Source organism: Caretta caretta, chromosome 2 (assembly GCF_965140235.1).
Source record: "Caretta caretta isolate rCarCar2 chromosome 2, rCarCar1.hap1, whole genome shotgun sequence".
Taxonomy (NCBI): domain Eukaryota; kingdom Metazoa; phylum Chordata; order Testudines; family Cheloniidae; genus Caretta; species Caretta caretta.
Window position 1 is genome coordinate 109,232,014 of NC_134207.1, and position 15,842 is coordinate 109,247,855.

A 15,842-nucleotide genomic window follows, 5' to 3' on the forward strand; every position below is an offset into this window, starting at 1 on the left:
AAATTAATTGAGGTAACGTGAAAAGTAACTTAAATGATAAATGTTATGGATTAAAACGGGCTTGAAAAATGTAGCCAACAGCGGCTGGTTTAAAGACTGAGCCTATTCATACAGTTTTAATACATTGGGTCCCCAAGCCTTGCCCCATTCCTTCAGCAATGTACAAGAATATTAATAATAGGAATATAAAAAGTATATTTTCTCAGGCGAGAGATTTCTCATGGAGTGAGGTAAAAAGGAGACTAAGGGAAATAACGAAAGTATGAATACATGAATGAATCTAATCTACACCCTTCTTATTCCCCATTAGTCCAGTTTCTGCATAGGCTGCCTACCCCCGACACAGCTGGTGTTCTGTCTTCCTCTACTGGTTTGAGCCAGGAGGGCTGTAGTGGGTCAAACCCAGGGACAGGTTTATTTTTTAAAATCAATACTCAAAACCGATAAATAAGGTCCTGCTGCCTGGCTCCTCATAAAGCCTCTTCCACATAAGGTTTCTTGCCCTGCTCATACAACAGGTGTCTCCAGCCAGGTTTTACAACTAGCTGGTGTGGAGAATCGCCTTCCAGGACTTTCATCCTAACACTGGGTCTCCTACAGGAGCCGTCCTGCTACATGCAGGTCTCTCTCCCTATTGAAGCTACTTGCTGACCTTTTATTTGAGAACCAGGTGAGCCTGCAGGCTGTCACCTGATCTCTCACCTTAAACCCATCACCTGGGTGGTAAGTAATTAGTCACTGGTGAGCCTAAATGCACCTCCCTTAAATGGACAAAGGCCTGCCCCACCCTCCCCCCACAGCTGGCCAGTTCTTTTGTCATATCATCTTCTGTTCTGTTCCCCATTCTGGTTCGTCCTGACTTGGGCCTGGTGGCTACAGCCTCACACTTGCCAGTCTGCCTGCCTGGTCTTCTGCTGGTCAGTTTGTGCCACTGCTGTTTGGGTGTGAAGGCCTTGATTTCCCAATCATTAGGTTCCTGCCTGCCCCCTTGGGCTCTGTGGTCCTGGTCTCCAGTTGGCTGGTTTTGCTGATGTGGTGTTGGACCCTGAAGACCTTAGTTCTAGATCGGCTCTTAGGATCACCTGCTGTTCTCTTCTCAGTTTGGTGTTTCAGCCTCCTGGTGCTCTGCTGCTCCCTTCTGCTCTGCTGAATCTTGGTTCTGTTGGTCTTCTTCCTGCTCTTCTCTGTCTCCAGGCTCTCATTGGCAACCTACCTCTGCCAGCAGCCTCTTTCCTGTTCTGTTATGGATGGGGATAATGAGGAGAGGTAGAGGAAGTAACAGGATTTGAGTATCGCCCCTCCTTGTGCACCAAGGATCTGCAACACTGCACTCCTTAAACCAGTGATACTCAGACTGCGGTCCATGAGCCGCATTCCCATGTGGCCCATGATCTCTTTAACGTGTCTCCTGCATATCTTTGCAGCACATGATACCAAAACACAGTGTGATTTAATTGTTAACCAATCAGGATGCTTTTACTATGTTATTAACCAATAAGTTATGAACTTGCACTAAGTTACTAACTTATTTGCTGTAAGAATTATAGATATGGCAGACCTCTGTGGTTCGGAAGCCAAATTAGGAATCAGCAGTACCCAAAAGAGCCATGGTAGTATGAACTATTTCCCCTCTCATACTGTTTTACTATAGTACTATTCATATTTAATGAAACAATGAATTCATGCTACTGTGACTCTTTTGGGTACTGCTGATTGCCAATCTGGCTCCTGAACCACTGAGGTCTGAGTATCACTGCCTTAAACCATTAGAATGTCAGAATACGGGGTGCCAGTAGCCATCCTGCCTAACCTAATTTTACATTCATTCAGGACACAAACCAGAGAGTGGACTTTTCAAACCCTAGTTAAAGAATACTTCCTGTGTGCAAAGCTTTGCATAACAGCCTATTTGAGCATGTAAAGCCAAAATAAATTGTCTTCCAAATGTCACTGAAAACAATGTACAGCTACTATGTACTCTTAAAGCATAATTATATTCTCTCTCTCTCCCTGGTTCCTACAGATTTGCAATATGAGAGTCTCAAGTATTTCTGGTCTGTGTGTGTGTACACAGAACAGAAAGGAGAATGGATAATCTCAGCAGTATGTTAAATGTTATCTGGCTTCAAATACTTCTAGGACATAATTTTCCAAAGTGACTAGTAATTTTGAGTGTCTCAATTTTGATTATCATTCTGATGTATAAATTTACCCTCATTTTTTGTTTTGCCTGTATGAACTGAATGTAAAGTCTTGACTCTGCTTCGGTGGGTAACTGTTCTGTTTGTTTGTATGTTCTGTTTAGGTACTCCTTTGTGGTAGCCATGGGATACCTCACATTGTGTCACATTAGCCGAATTTACATATTTAATTATGGTATTCTCACTACAGATTTCTCTGGGTGAGTATCCAGCTCATATACTATGTCTGTTGATAAATTGTATAGTCAATTGTTTGATCACACTTTGGTTCATTATGAAATATATTCAAGAGGCAAATTAACTAGTATCACTCAGGTTTATTGATATAAGCCAATAATAATAAAGAACAGGGAAAAACTTTCAATATGATACCAGGTTCTGGGAAGCCACCTCATGTAGTATTGTTACCTTCACTTTACACAGAAGGTGTGCTTCCCAAATTTACACTTCTAAAGCCATCTTTTTATCCCCTAACCGTTGACAAGTAAAAGGTACTGTGCACATCATCTGAAACTAGATTTAACCAATCTGCCCTCTACCTTGTTTTTTCAGTAACATGATGTACCCCTTATCTCATTGTTCTGAACGCATGCACTCCAGGTATCAAGGAGCATGAAGGAACCTCTTAGGTTTATGCCAGGGTAGAATATTCATATGTCTTGTCCTTTTCCTTTGGGACATTTCAGTTGTGAGAATAACTCCCTACCTGTTAATATGGTAAAATACTCATATGTCCCGACCCAGACCGTTTTCCTATCTCCTTAAGCCAAAGCTTACTTCAACTAGTGCATCATCTTATGGGATACCTGACATGGGTGGACAGAATTGTAGGGAGAGTATAATACATTCAGTTGACATAACTTCCCAATACTTATATTAACACTAAGCCTACCATATATGTATTGGCTAACAATTATTATAATTTATTATTAAATTATTTTAGGACTGTAATTTAATACAATTAAAAGAATGCCACAAAGGGTTGTCTTGCAATCTTGTTTACTTAATCTTTCAAGAAGTACTTGTTCAAAGTAAATAATACATAATGTTAGAATGACTCCATTAGCCAGTGAGGTGTACCTGTGTGTGTTCTTGCACAACAGCATCTTGCCAGAGGTGGGGAGGGTCTACTTATCTCCTTCTTCACCTTGAGTGGGGTTGGGGGAGTAAGTTCTAAAGTTACTCTTTGGTGGTAGAGTGGGTCTGAGGTTATCTTCCTATCTGCCAATCCCTCAGTGTCCAAGGAAGCAGCAAGCCAGGTTGGCCCAAGCTGCTTCTTCCTTAAGTTTGTCTGGTTGGGTGGGGTAGACTGTTGCTCTCTTTATTCCTTTCTTGATAGTGCAATAGACCAGTCCCGGTGAGTGGCCCCAAGCCTTCTCTTTCCTCATTCTGATTCTACTCTGGGGGAGACGGTCCTTGGATTATCCCAAAGCCCTTTCTTGCCAAGCTGGGAAAACAATGTGAAAGGAGCCTTCTGGCTAGGGTGACCAGATGCTAAATACAAAATATCAGGACCGCCACAGGGGGAGCGCCTTTTCAATTGTTACACTCACCTGGCACGTTCGGCGGCGGGAAATAAATCTTGCCACCGAAGAAAGAAGTACCCGCTGCCAAAGTCTGTCAGCAACTGAAGGACCTGCTGCCGAAGAGCTGGATGTGCAGGGTGAGTGTAACAATTAAAAAGGCATGCCCCCTGCCTGTCACTGCCGCCTGAGGTGGGGGGCGGGGAAAGACACGCCCCAAACAAAATATCGGGACAAATGGCATATCAACCATACTTCGGTCAGGACGCAGGACAAACTGCTTAATATCGGGACAGTCCCGATTTTATCAGGACATCTGGTCACCCTTCATCTGCCCCTCTCCCTCTGAAAGGGAGAGAGCTTCCAGAATAGCTGTAGCTGGTTGTTTCTTCCAGCTTTAAAGGGCCAGCTACCAGCAAAGCTGTTTTATCCCATTTTTGAAAGAGTGAAACATGCATGTTTTATTATAAGTCCTTTTCTGACTGCTTTGCTTTGGCATTTATAAACTGTTCTTAGGATTATTTAGTGTTTTTTAATTCTTTCTTCCCCAATTACATATTTTTTTCCTTCTTCTTGATGCTAAGAGGATTATGCTGGTGAGTTGATTTTTGGTGTTTTTTAATACTTTATAAGAATGGCACTACTAATAATACATCATCTTCTTCTATAGCATACGTAGACTGTCAGTGCAGTAATATTATAGTTTTTACCAGAAATGGATTAGTTTGAAAAGAAAAAATCAAAGGAATGTGATAGCTCAGGAGGCTGGTAATGGGCATGGGTCCCAATCCAGCAAACCACTCAAACGTGTGCCTAACTTTGTGCATGTGAACAGTATGATTGAAGTCAGTGTGACGACTCATGTGCATTAAATTATGCACAAGCTTAAATCCTTTGCTGGACTGGGGCCACGGCGCCTCTCATTTTTTGGTTATGGGTTTGAGTTCAGCCAGTTTGTTATGAGCAAAAAACAGTACCATTTGAAGAATATTCACTGAAGGCCTGTGGGTGACACAGATGCCTTATGTGAAATGCTAGGGTCCTCTGCACTTTTCCTAGTGGAAAAATTCACAGCACAAAAATCATCATAAAATTGGCACCAATTGCCCACCCTTATTAATAGTCTCATATGGGAGGCAAATGCTTGAATTGGCTTGGAGACTGACCCACCTTTTCACCCTGAAAGGTGGTGTTTTCCATGTGTAAATCGGGGCCTTTTGGCTGACAGATACACAATCTTGCACTTTTTACTGCATGTGCCATATTTCTGCTGTAGATAAATGGAGCACTTCATTCTCCAGGGCTGTTGGGCTAAAACATTTCATCAACACTAACTTTACTCCAAAGGAAAATTGGCAGCATTTCTAGCAAACCACCCTAAAAATGAACATAATCAAATGTGAAATCTAGAAAAGCTTTATAAGCAATTTTTTTAGCAAGGAGCATCACTGAAGGCAGTGATTTATCTTCTAATGCTTAATGCTTTGCTGTGTTTTCTTTCCTCCTGGTGGTTTTATTTCAGTCCCCAAAGTTAGCAACAATGGTAGAATAGCCAATTTGTAAAAAGAAAATACATTTGACAATGGAAACTGACCTAATGTATTCTTTTACTGTTATACCAATTCAGAACAAAGTCAGAAGTATTAAGCACTCCAAAGAGTTAGATGGAAACATTTGTTTTCCTTGGAAATATAGTAAGGAAATTCTTTTTTGGCAATGGAAGTGATGGGATGACAGTTCTGGGGACCGAAGTCCTTTGTGTATCCACAGACCAGGTACAACATGGGTAGTAGTAGAGCAAGACATGGCTCTGCCAATAAGCCTCTGTTCTGTAGTGTGAAGATAGCACTCTTTTCATTCACTACACACTCATTCATTGCTTGACTACTCTGCTTAGTATTTGTCCACTTGAAACTGGACACCCCTAACTGATTACACATAAGCTGATAAAGAACCGTGGTGGTAACTACCAATCAGCTTAAATTCAAACCAGTGAATCAGAGTTGAAAAGCTTGATATCCCATTAATATCCCATGCATTTCCCTCAGAAAGAAACATTTTTCTGAATGAAAACTTTCAACACTAAAGAATAGTTATGTAATGACGCCACCAACTGAACATATTGTTTAGATGGGGATGGGTGAAGCAAGTGGTTCTGATTTTAAGTTAGGAAGTGACTTCATTTCTGCCTAAACACGAAACAAACTGGAAACTGATTTGAGGTGTGTAAATTTCAGTTTTGTATCTTCTTCTGTGTGCTGCCGCACTTCCTGGTTTCTGTTGAAAACAGAAGTAACAAAATACAGCAAGAGAGTTAAGATATGGAGTTTCTAGTACAATAATAAAAAACTTAGACAATCTGGATAATTTTATGAGAGCCTGTCAAGGTTCCCTCCCCACTCTGAACTCAAGGGCACAGATGTGGGGACCTGCATGAAAGACCCCGTAAGCTTATTCTTACCAGCTTAGGTTAAAAACTTCCCCAAGGTACAAACTTTGCCTTTTCCTTGAACCGTATGCTGCCACCACCAAGTGTTTTAAACAAAGAACAGGGAAAGAGACCACATGGAGACGTCTTCCCCCAAAAGGGAAGAAGGAGGATCCTGAGAACTACAGGCCAGTCAGCCTCACCTCAGTCCCTGGAAAAATCATGGAGCGGGTCCTCAAGGAATCAATTCTGAAGGACTTAGAGGAGAGGAAAGTGATCAGGAACAGTCAGCATGGATTCACCAAGGGCCAGTCATGCCTGACTAATCTAATTGCCTTCTATGATGAGATAACTGGCTCTGTGGATGAAGGGAAAGCAGTGAACATGTTGTTCCTTGACTTTAGCAAAGCTTTTGACACGGTCTCCCACAGTATTCTTGCCAGCAAGTTAAAGAAGTATGGGCTGGATGAATGGACTATAAGGTGGATAGAAAGCTGGCTAGATTGTCGGGCTCAACGGGTAGTGATCAATGGCTCCATGTCTAGTTGGCAGCTGGTATCAAGTGGAGTGCCCCAAGGGTCAGTCTTGGGGCTGGTTTTGTTCAATATCTTCATAAATGATCTGGAGGATGGTGTGGATTGCACCCTCAGCAAGTTTGCAGATGACACTAAACTGGGAGGAGAGGTAAATACGCTGCACTTAGGACGGAAGAATCCAATGCACCGCTACAGACTAGGGACCGAATGGCTCGGCAGCAATTCTGCAGAAAAGGACCTAGGAGTTACAGTGGACGAGAAGCTGGATATGAGTCAACAGTGTGCCCTTGTTGCCAAGAAGGCCAATGGCATTTTGGGATGTATAAGTAGGGGCATTGCCAGCAGATCGAGGGACAGGATCGTCCCCCTCTATTCGACAGTGGTGAGGCCTCATCTGGAGTACTGTGTCCAGTTTTGGGCTTCACACTACAAGAAGGATGTGGAAAAATTGGAAAGAGTCCAGCGGAGGGCAACAAAAATGATTAGGGGACTGGAACACATGAGTTACGAGGAGAGGCTGAGGGAACTGGGGATGTTTACGGAAGAGAAGAATGAGAGGGGATTTGATAGCTGCTTTCAACTACCTGAAAGGTGGTTCCAAAGAGGATGGCTCTAGACTGTTCTCAGTGGTAGCGGACGACAGAACAAGGAGTAATGGTCTCAAGTTGAAGTGGGGGAGATTTAGGTTGGATATTAGGAAAAACTTTTTCACTAGGAGTGTGGTGAAACGCTGGAATGTGTTACCTAGGGAGGTGGTGTTTTTAAGAAGTTTTTAAGGTCAGGCTTGACAAAGCCCTGGCTGGGATGATTTAATTGGGGATTGGCCCTGCTTTGAGCAGGGGGTTGGACTAGATGACCTCCTGAGGTCCCTTCCAACCCTGATATTCTATGGTTCTATGAAAATATCCCCCCAAGCCCTACACCTCCTTTCCTGGGGAAGGCTTGATAAGGATCCTCACCAATTTGTACGGGTGAACATAGACCCAAACCCTTGGATCTTAAGAACAATGAAAAATCAATCAGGTTCTTAGAAGAATTTTAATTAAAGAAAAGGTAAAAGAATCACCTCTGTAAAATCAGGATGGTAAATACCTTACAGGGTAATCAGATTCAAAATATAGAGAATCCCTCTAGGCAAAACCTTAAGTTACAAAAAAACACAAAAACGGGAATATGCATTCCATCCAGCACAGCTTATTTTACCAGCCATTAAACAAAAGGAAATCTAACGCATTTCTAGCTAGATTACTTACTAACTTAACAGGAGATGTAAGGCTGCATTCCTGATCTGTTCCAGGCAAAAGCATCACACAGACAGATGAACCCTTTGTTCTGCCCCCCTCCAGATTTGAAAGTATCTTGTCCCCTCATTGGTCATTTTGGGTCAGATGCCAGCAAGGTTATCTTAGCTTCTTAACCCTTTACAGGTGAAAGGATTTTGCCTTTGGCCAGGAGGGATTTTATAGCACTGTATACAGAAAAGTGGTTACCCTTCCCTTTATTTTTATGACAGAGCTTTTAATCATGTGAGGTTTTCCACACTGATGTCCAGACCAAGGAAATGAATTCACAACAAGTATCAAAATTATTAGAAATAAATCATAGCATGGGGAAATTAAGTTTGTTTCTCTGGTCTGGTTTTAGCAATAGTGTTGGTGTTTTATTTTGTATGATATTATTCCACAATGCCTAATCTGTGAATATCCTTTAGTTTGCAGCCACAAAGCATGAGGAGCTCTTTTTAGTCACAGTTAAACAGAACTCAAATGATCTGGGGTTTGGGAATAAATGGCTTTATTTCAAATCTTTTCCTTTAGGTTTCCTCTGTAAATGTAAGTATCATCTGTAGGCTTTATTCCCATGGAATATTGTGATTTTCTTTTAAAGTCTACCTACTTCTTCGTCCCTTTTCAATAAACTGTGTCAACATTTTGTCAACATTTTGAACAAAATAATAGGTTCTGACTTTGGCTTGTGAGTATACAGTAGATTTTATTAAGATCTATTTCTGTGCACCCTTCTGCAGCCTTCTCAAACTGAGCCACATTTTTACTACTTATATGTCAGAAACGTGTGACCTTGCATGACATGGGCACCATGTTTGACAGGCTAATTTAGTCAACATTTTTGTGCCATTTATAATTAGATGTTCCCTGAAAGCTTAAAAAAATAGCAATTTATTCCTTCGGTATTGCCACTCCTAAGTGTTCAAAAATCCTGAGTCTGACTTAGTAATCATGGGATTTTAAAAATAAGCTTTTGGTTCTTTTTATTTTGGCTCTGTTTTTTGAGCTTGGAGGATTCATGTTTTCAAGCTTTTCTCTACAGTCAGTAGGGCTCGGAATTTATTTAAAAAACCAAACAAACAACAAAAGCTGAGGTTCTCATATAATCACATGATTCAGGGAGCTGGGGTTTTAAAAAAAAATCAAATCTCGTAACACCTGAAATAAAATCCTGAGAGTTGGCAACACTTCTTTTTAATACTTTAAATATCCAAATCATACATCTAACTTGGCAACTAATCACACACAGTGGAGGCTGACAGATATTGTACACAATGTTCTGGCATTACCTGCAAAGCTGATCTTCAAGGACACATTGAAAGAGCTCTGTATGTGTCAAGAGTGAGAGATTGCTGATCTCTGCTGTACTGTCTATTTTATTACTAAGCTTGAAATCTCAATATACCAGCATCTCCTGACTCAGCATTTCAGCTTTAAAACAGAGAACTATTTTAGGTGGGAGGAAGGTATGAAGTGTCTGTCCAGGTGCTATAGTGGACCCATATAACACAGAAGTTGCATAATGTGCTGCCGTATGCCAAGTTAGGTGTCTGGTTAGGATTTCTCATTCTGGGAACTGAGTGGCAATCTATGTGGTACCCCTCACCAGGATGTGTGAGCACCATATGGATTCGAAGGTTGGAAGCCAGAAGGGTTTAGCATATGATGTAGGTGAAGCACTTGGATTTCAGGGCACAAAGTGAAACATGCCAAGTTTCCAGTTACTCTGTATTAGCTGTAAATTTCCTAAGCTGACATCAAGATGAAGTCGGTGGCTGGGTGGGAGGGGCAGAGGGACAACGGACCTGTTCATCCTACTTTTACAGCCAGAGGAGAGATTACAGTACCAGGCACTACAGAAATATGGACATGTGCTTTCACATGTGCGTATGGGAAAGGCTGATATCCCATAAGAGCCCACAGTGACTGATTCTTTTCTTGGCTGGGACAGGATATAGGCAGATTTCTGCTTAGGGGACGTTGCAAGACAGTTTTCCACCTTCCTGAGGAAGGTTACAGAATAGACTAGACAAGTTGAGTCTGTTTGAATATTGGAGACTTTAGCTGAGCTGTTATTCTATGCCACTGTTTTCCTTCTCTAGCATCCTTAATTCCCACTCTTGCTGACATTGTATATGAAGCATATTGAACCCAGGAGGAAAATAAAGACTCCTACTGGTTTTTCAAAATTGGCTTTGTATGATACCTCTCATAGATAGACTCAGTCCCTTGGACTGAGTCATCTATCTGCCGCCCTGACCGGGAAAACCGAGAAGTCTGCTGCTTGCCAGGGGCTAAGATTCGCGATGTGACGGAGAGACTGCCGAGACTCATCAAGCCCTCGGATCGCTACCCCTTCCTGCTTCTCCACGTGGGCACCAATGATACTGCCAAGAATGACCTTGAGCGGATCACTGCGGACTATGTGGCTCTGGGAAGAAGGATAAAGGAGTTTGAGGTGCAAGTGGTGGTCTCGTCCATCCTCTCCGTGGAAGGAAAAGGCCGGGGCAGGGACCATCGAATCATGGAAGTCAACGAATGGCTACGCAGGTGGTGTCGGAGAGAAGGCTTTGGATTCTTTGACCATGGGATGGTGTTCCATGAAGGAGGAGTGCTGGGCAGAGACGGGCTCCATCTTACGAAGAGAGGGAAGAGCATCTTTGCGAGCAGGCTGGCTAACCTAGTGAGGAGGGCTTTAAACTAGGTTCACCAGGGGAAGGAGACCAAAGCCCTGAGGTAAGTGGGAAAGCGGGATACCGGGTGGAAGCACAGGCAGGAACGTCTGGGAGGGGAGGGCTCCTGCCTCATACTGAGAATGAGGGGCGATCAGCAGGTTATCTCAAGTGCTTATATACGAATGCACAAAGCCTTGGAAACAAGCAGGGAGAACTGGAGGTCCTGGTGATGTCAAGGAATTATGACGTGATTGGAATAACAGAGACTTGGTGGGATAACTCACATGACTGGAGTACTGTCATGGATGGTTATAAACTGTTCAGGAAGGACAGGCAGGGCAGAAAAGGTGGGGGAGTAGCACTGTATGTCAGGGAGCAGTATGACTGCTCAGAGCTCCGGTACGAAACTGCAGAAAAACCTCAGTGTTTCTGGATTAAGTTTAGAAGTGTGAGCAACAAGAGTGATGTTGTGGTGGGAGTCTGCTATAGACCACCGGACCAGGGGGATGAGGTGGATGAGGCTTTCTTCTGGCAACTCACAGAAGCTACTAGATCGCACGCCCTGGTTCTCATGGGTGACTTTAATCTTCCTGATATCTGCTGGGAGAGCAATACAGCAGTGCATAGACAATCCAGGAAGTTTTTGGAAAGCATAGAGGACAATTTCCTGGTGCAAGTGCTAGAGGAGCCAACTATGGGGGGAGCTTTTCTTGACCTGCTGCTCACAAACGGGGAAGAATTAGTGGGGGAAGCAAAAGTGGACGGGAATCTGGGAGGCAGTGACCATGAGTTGGTTGAGTTCAGGATCCTGACACAGGGAAGAAAGGTAAGCAGCAGGATATGGACCCTGGACTTCAGGAAAGCAGACTTCGACTCCCTCAGGGAATGGATGGGTAGGATCCCCTGGGGGATTAACATGAAGGGGAAAGGAGTCAAGGAGAGCTGGCTGTAGTTCAAGGAATCTCTGTTGAGGTTACAGGGACAAACCATCCCGATGAGTCGAAAGAATAGTAAATATGGCAGGCGACCAGCTTGGCTTAACGGTGAAATCCTAGCGGATCTTAAACATAAAAAAAAAGCTCACAAGAAGTGGAAGGTTGGACATATGACCAGGGAAGAGTATAAAAATATTGCTCGGGCATATAGGAATGAAATCAGGAGAGCCAAATTGCACCTGGAGCTGCAGCTAGCAAGAGATGTCAAGAGTAACAAGAAGGGTTTCTTCAGGTATGTTGGCAACAAGAAGAAAGCCAAGGAAAGTGTGGGCCCCTTACTGAATGAGGGAGGCAACCTAGTGACAGAGGATGTGGAAAAAGCTAATGTGCTCAATGCTTTTTTTGCCTCTGTCTTCACTAACAAGGACAGCTCCCAGACTGCTGCGCTGGGCATCACAACATGGGGAGTAGATGGCCAACCGTCTGTGGAGAAAGAGGTGGTTAGGGACTATTTAGAAAAGCTGGACGTGCACAAATCCATGGGGCCGGACGAGTTGCATCCGAGAGTGCTAAAGGAATTGGCGGCTGTGATTGCAGAGCCATTGGTCATTATCTTTGAAAACTCGTGGCGAACAGGGGAAGTCCCAGATGACTGGAAAAAGGCTAATGTAGTGCCAATCTTTAAAAAAGGGAAGGAGGAGGATCCTGGGAACTACAGGCAAGTCAGCCTAACCTCAGTCCCCGGAAAAATCATGGAGCAGGTCCTCAGGGAATCAATCCTGAAGCACTTACATGAGAGGAAAGTGATCGGGAACAGTCAGCATGGATTCACCAAGGGAAGGTCATGCCTGACTAATCTAATCGCCTTCTATGATGAGATTACTGGTTCTGTGGATGAAGGGAAAGCAGTGGATGTATTGTTTCTTGACTTTAGCAAAGCTTTTGACATGGTCTCCCACAGTATTCTTGTCAGTAAGTTAAAGAAGTACGGGCTGGATGAATGCACTATAAGGTGGGTAGAAAATTGGCTAGATTGTCGGGCTCAACGGGTAGTGATCAATGGCTCCATGTCTAGTTGGCAGCCGGTGTCAAGTGGAGTGCCCCAGGGGTCTGTCCTGGGGCTGATTTTGTTCAATATCTTCATAAATGATCTGGAGGATGGTGTGGATTGCACTCTCAGCAAATTTGCGGATGATACTAAGCTGGGAGGAGTGGCTGATACGCTGGAGTGCAGGGATAGGATACAGAGGGACCTAGACAAATTGGAGGATTGGGCCAAAAGAAATCTGATGAGGTTCAATAAGGATAAGTGCAGGGTCCTGCACTTAGGACGGAAGAACCCAATGCACAACTACAGACTAGGGACCGAATGGCTAGGCAGCAGTTCTGCGGAAAAGGACCTAGGGGTGACAGTGGACGAGAAGCTGGATATGAGTCAGCAGTGTGCCCTTGTTGCCAAGAAGGCCAATGGCATTTTGGGATGTATAAGTAGGGGCATAGCGAGCAGATCAAGGGACGTGATCGTTCCCCTCTATTTGACATTGGTGAGGCCTCATCTGGAGTACTGTGTCCAGTTTTGGGCCCCACATTACAAGAAGGATGTGGAAAAATTGGAGAGAGTCCAGCGAAGGGCAACAAAAATGATTAGGGGTCTGGAACATGACTTATGAGGAGAGGCTGAGGGAACGGGGATTGTTTAGTCTGCAGAAGAGAAGAATGAGAGGGGATTTGATAGCTGCTTTCAACTACCTGAGAGGTGGTTCCAGAGAGGATGGTTCCAGACTATTCTCAGTGGTAGAAGAGGACAGGACAAGCAGTAATGGTCTCAAGTTGGAGTGGGGGAGGTTTAGGTTGGATATTAGGAAAAACTTCTTCACTAAGAGGGTGGTGAAACACTGGAATGCATTACCTAGGGAGGTGGTAGAATCTCCTTCCTTAGAAGTTTTTAAGGTCAGGCTTGACAAAGCCCTGGCTGGGATGATTTAATTGGGGATTGGTCCTGCTTTGAGCAGGGGGTTGGACTAGATGACCTCCTGAGGTCCCTTCCAACCCTGATATTCTATGATTCTATGATACGTTGTATTTGTCTGCAGGAGTGTCATTTCTGTGAATCTTTCTGTCTTATTTAGAGTTCAAATTTGGGAAGGAAGGGAGAGAATGTTAGTTTTTTCAGATTAAATGGTATGTAAGACTTAAGAATTATACTTGGTTGCTAGATATTATGATGAGTACTCTATAAATACCTAATATAGATATAAATAATCATTCTTTTTCTCTACATTCATGTATCATAGTAGTATTGTAATGCAGGCTGGTTTTGTGCATGACCTTCTAATCAGTCCATCTGAATTGTTTGCATATCAGTGCTCACTGGCTTACAGCAGTACAACTCACTGGCTTACAATTTTCAAATGCAGGTGCCTATCTGCAGGCAATTAAAGGGACATCAGTTTGGCTTTGGTTCTCTGGTTTAAAGTTACTTACTTAAACATTAGAATAAAACACATCAGTTTTGTCATTAGCAAGAATCATGCCTTTTAAAAGGAAAAATTGTTGCTGAACCAACATGAACAAATTGGTGGAGTTCACACATAAAATGAAAGGCTCAAACAATCGCAGTAGAATTCTGTATGATTGTAGACCTGCTTCTTCGTTGCAAATCACTGCCTCTCCTAAGGAGTTTTTTTTTAAGGAGTCTGCTGCTTTGTCTGCTTAAAGCCCTGGGATTTATATATATTTGAAAGGAAGACTGCAGTTTTGCCACAAGGGGAAAAACTACCCTAAGACATAGGATGTTCAAGAAAACGTACTCCCCTTCCTATTGGAAGAGAAACTTTTCATACCGTTGAGAACTTCATAGAATAAAATTTAATAAGAGGTGTTTCAGGCCATTAGTGCTCTCCTGAAAATGAAAGAATCCCATAATGACAATCTGTTAGGTAGAGTCAGTGGCCTAGATATTTTAATGATAGTGATTATGCAAAATCTACATGATTCCTTTAGCATGATTAGATCCCAACTCTGGGTTTATTTTGCATTTTATGTGTAGGTGTTTTAATGAAATTAGCTGATACCTGAAGATAACTTCCTAGGATGTAGTTGACAGTTGTTTTTGCACATTTACTTTTTTTGGTTAAAAAAAATGCAGATAACCATACACTTATGCACATTTAAATGTGTTGTTCGGAAATGCACCAGATACTGCCACATATTATCTAAAAACAGATGTCACTTTTAAAGAAATTATCTGTCTTTTTCCTCTTTTTATTTTTTGCATTTTGACTTGCTTTTACTCTGATAACATTTAACAGAGACGTGGTGGGATAATAGGCATGGCTGGAATATTGTTATAGATGGGTACAGCTTGCTCAGGAAGGACAGGCAGGGAAAAAAGGGAGGAGGTGTTGCCTTATATATCAAAAATGTATACACTTGGACTGAGGCTGAGATGGAAATAGGAGACAGACTTGTTGAAAGTCTCTGGGTAAGGATAAAAGGGGTAAAAACCAAGGATGATGTCATGGTAGGCTCTACTACAGACCACCTAACCAGGAAGAAGAGGTAAATAAGGATTTTTTTAAACAACCAACAAAATCATCCAAAGCAAAGGACTTGGTGGTGATAGGGGAATTCAACTATTCCTACATCTGCTGGGAAAATAACACAGCAGGGCACAGATTATCCAACAAGTTCTTGGAATGTATTGGAGACAATTTTTTATTTCAGAAGGTGGAGAAGTTATAGGGGAGAAGCTGTTCTAGATTTCCTTTTGACAGATAGGGAAGAATTGGTTGAGAATTTGAAAGTGGAAGGCAACTTGGGTGAAAGTGATCATGAAATGATAGAGTTCATGATTCTAAGGAATGGTAGGAGGGAGAACAGCAAAATCAAGACAATGGATTTCAAGAGGGCAGACTATAGGAAAAACTCATGGAGTTGGTAGGTAAGATTCTATGGAAAGCAAGTCTAAAGAGAAAAACAATTGAAGACAGTTGGCAGTTTTTCAGAGACACATTATTAAGGGCACAAGAGCAAAGTATCCCACTGTGTAGGAAAGATAGGAAGTATGATAAGAGACCACCCTGGCTTAACCAGGAGATCTTCAATGATCTAAAAAGAAAAATAGTCCTACAAAAAGTGGAAACTAGGTCAAATTATAAAAGATAAATATGAACAACACAGGTATGTAGGGACAAAATTAGAAAGGCCAAGGCACAAAACGAGATTAAACTAGCTAGCGACATAAAGGGTGACAAGA

The 15,842-nt window shown here is 42.6% G+C and overlaps 1 protein-coding gene across 1 annotated transcript in view; it reads left to right on the plus strand.

Moving 5' to 3' along the window:
- The window catches only part of MBOAT1 (membrane bound glycerophospholipid O-acyltransferase 1), an 86,112-nt gene that overhangs the window by 36,658 nt on the left and 33,612 nt on the right, over window positions 1–15,842 (plus strand). Inside the window, exon 4 of the mRNA XM_048839979.2 lies at window positions 2,306–2,401. Within this exon, the coding sequence (XP_048695936.1) occupies window positions 2,306–2,401 (96 nt within the window). The remainder of the gene's footprint in view (window positions 1–2,305; window positions 2,402–15,842) is intronic.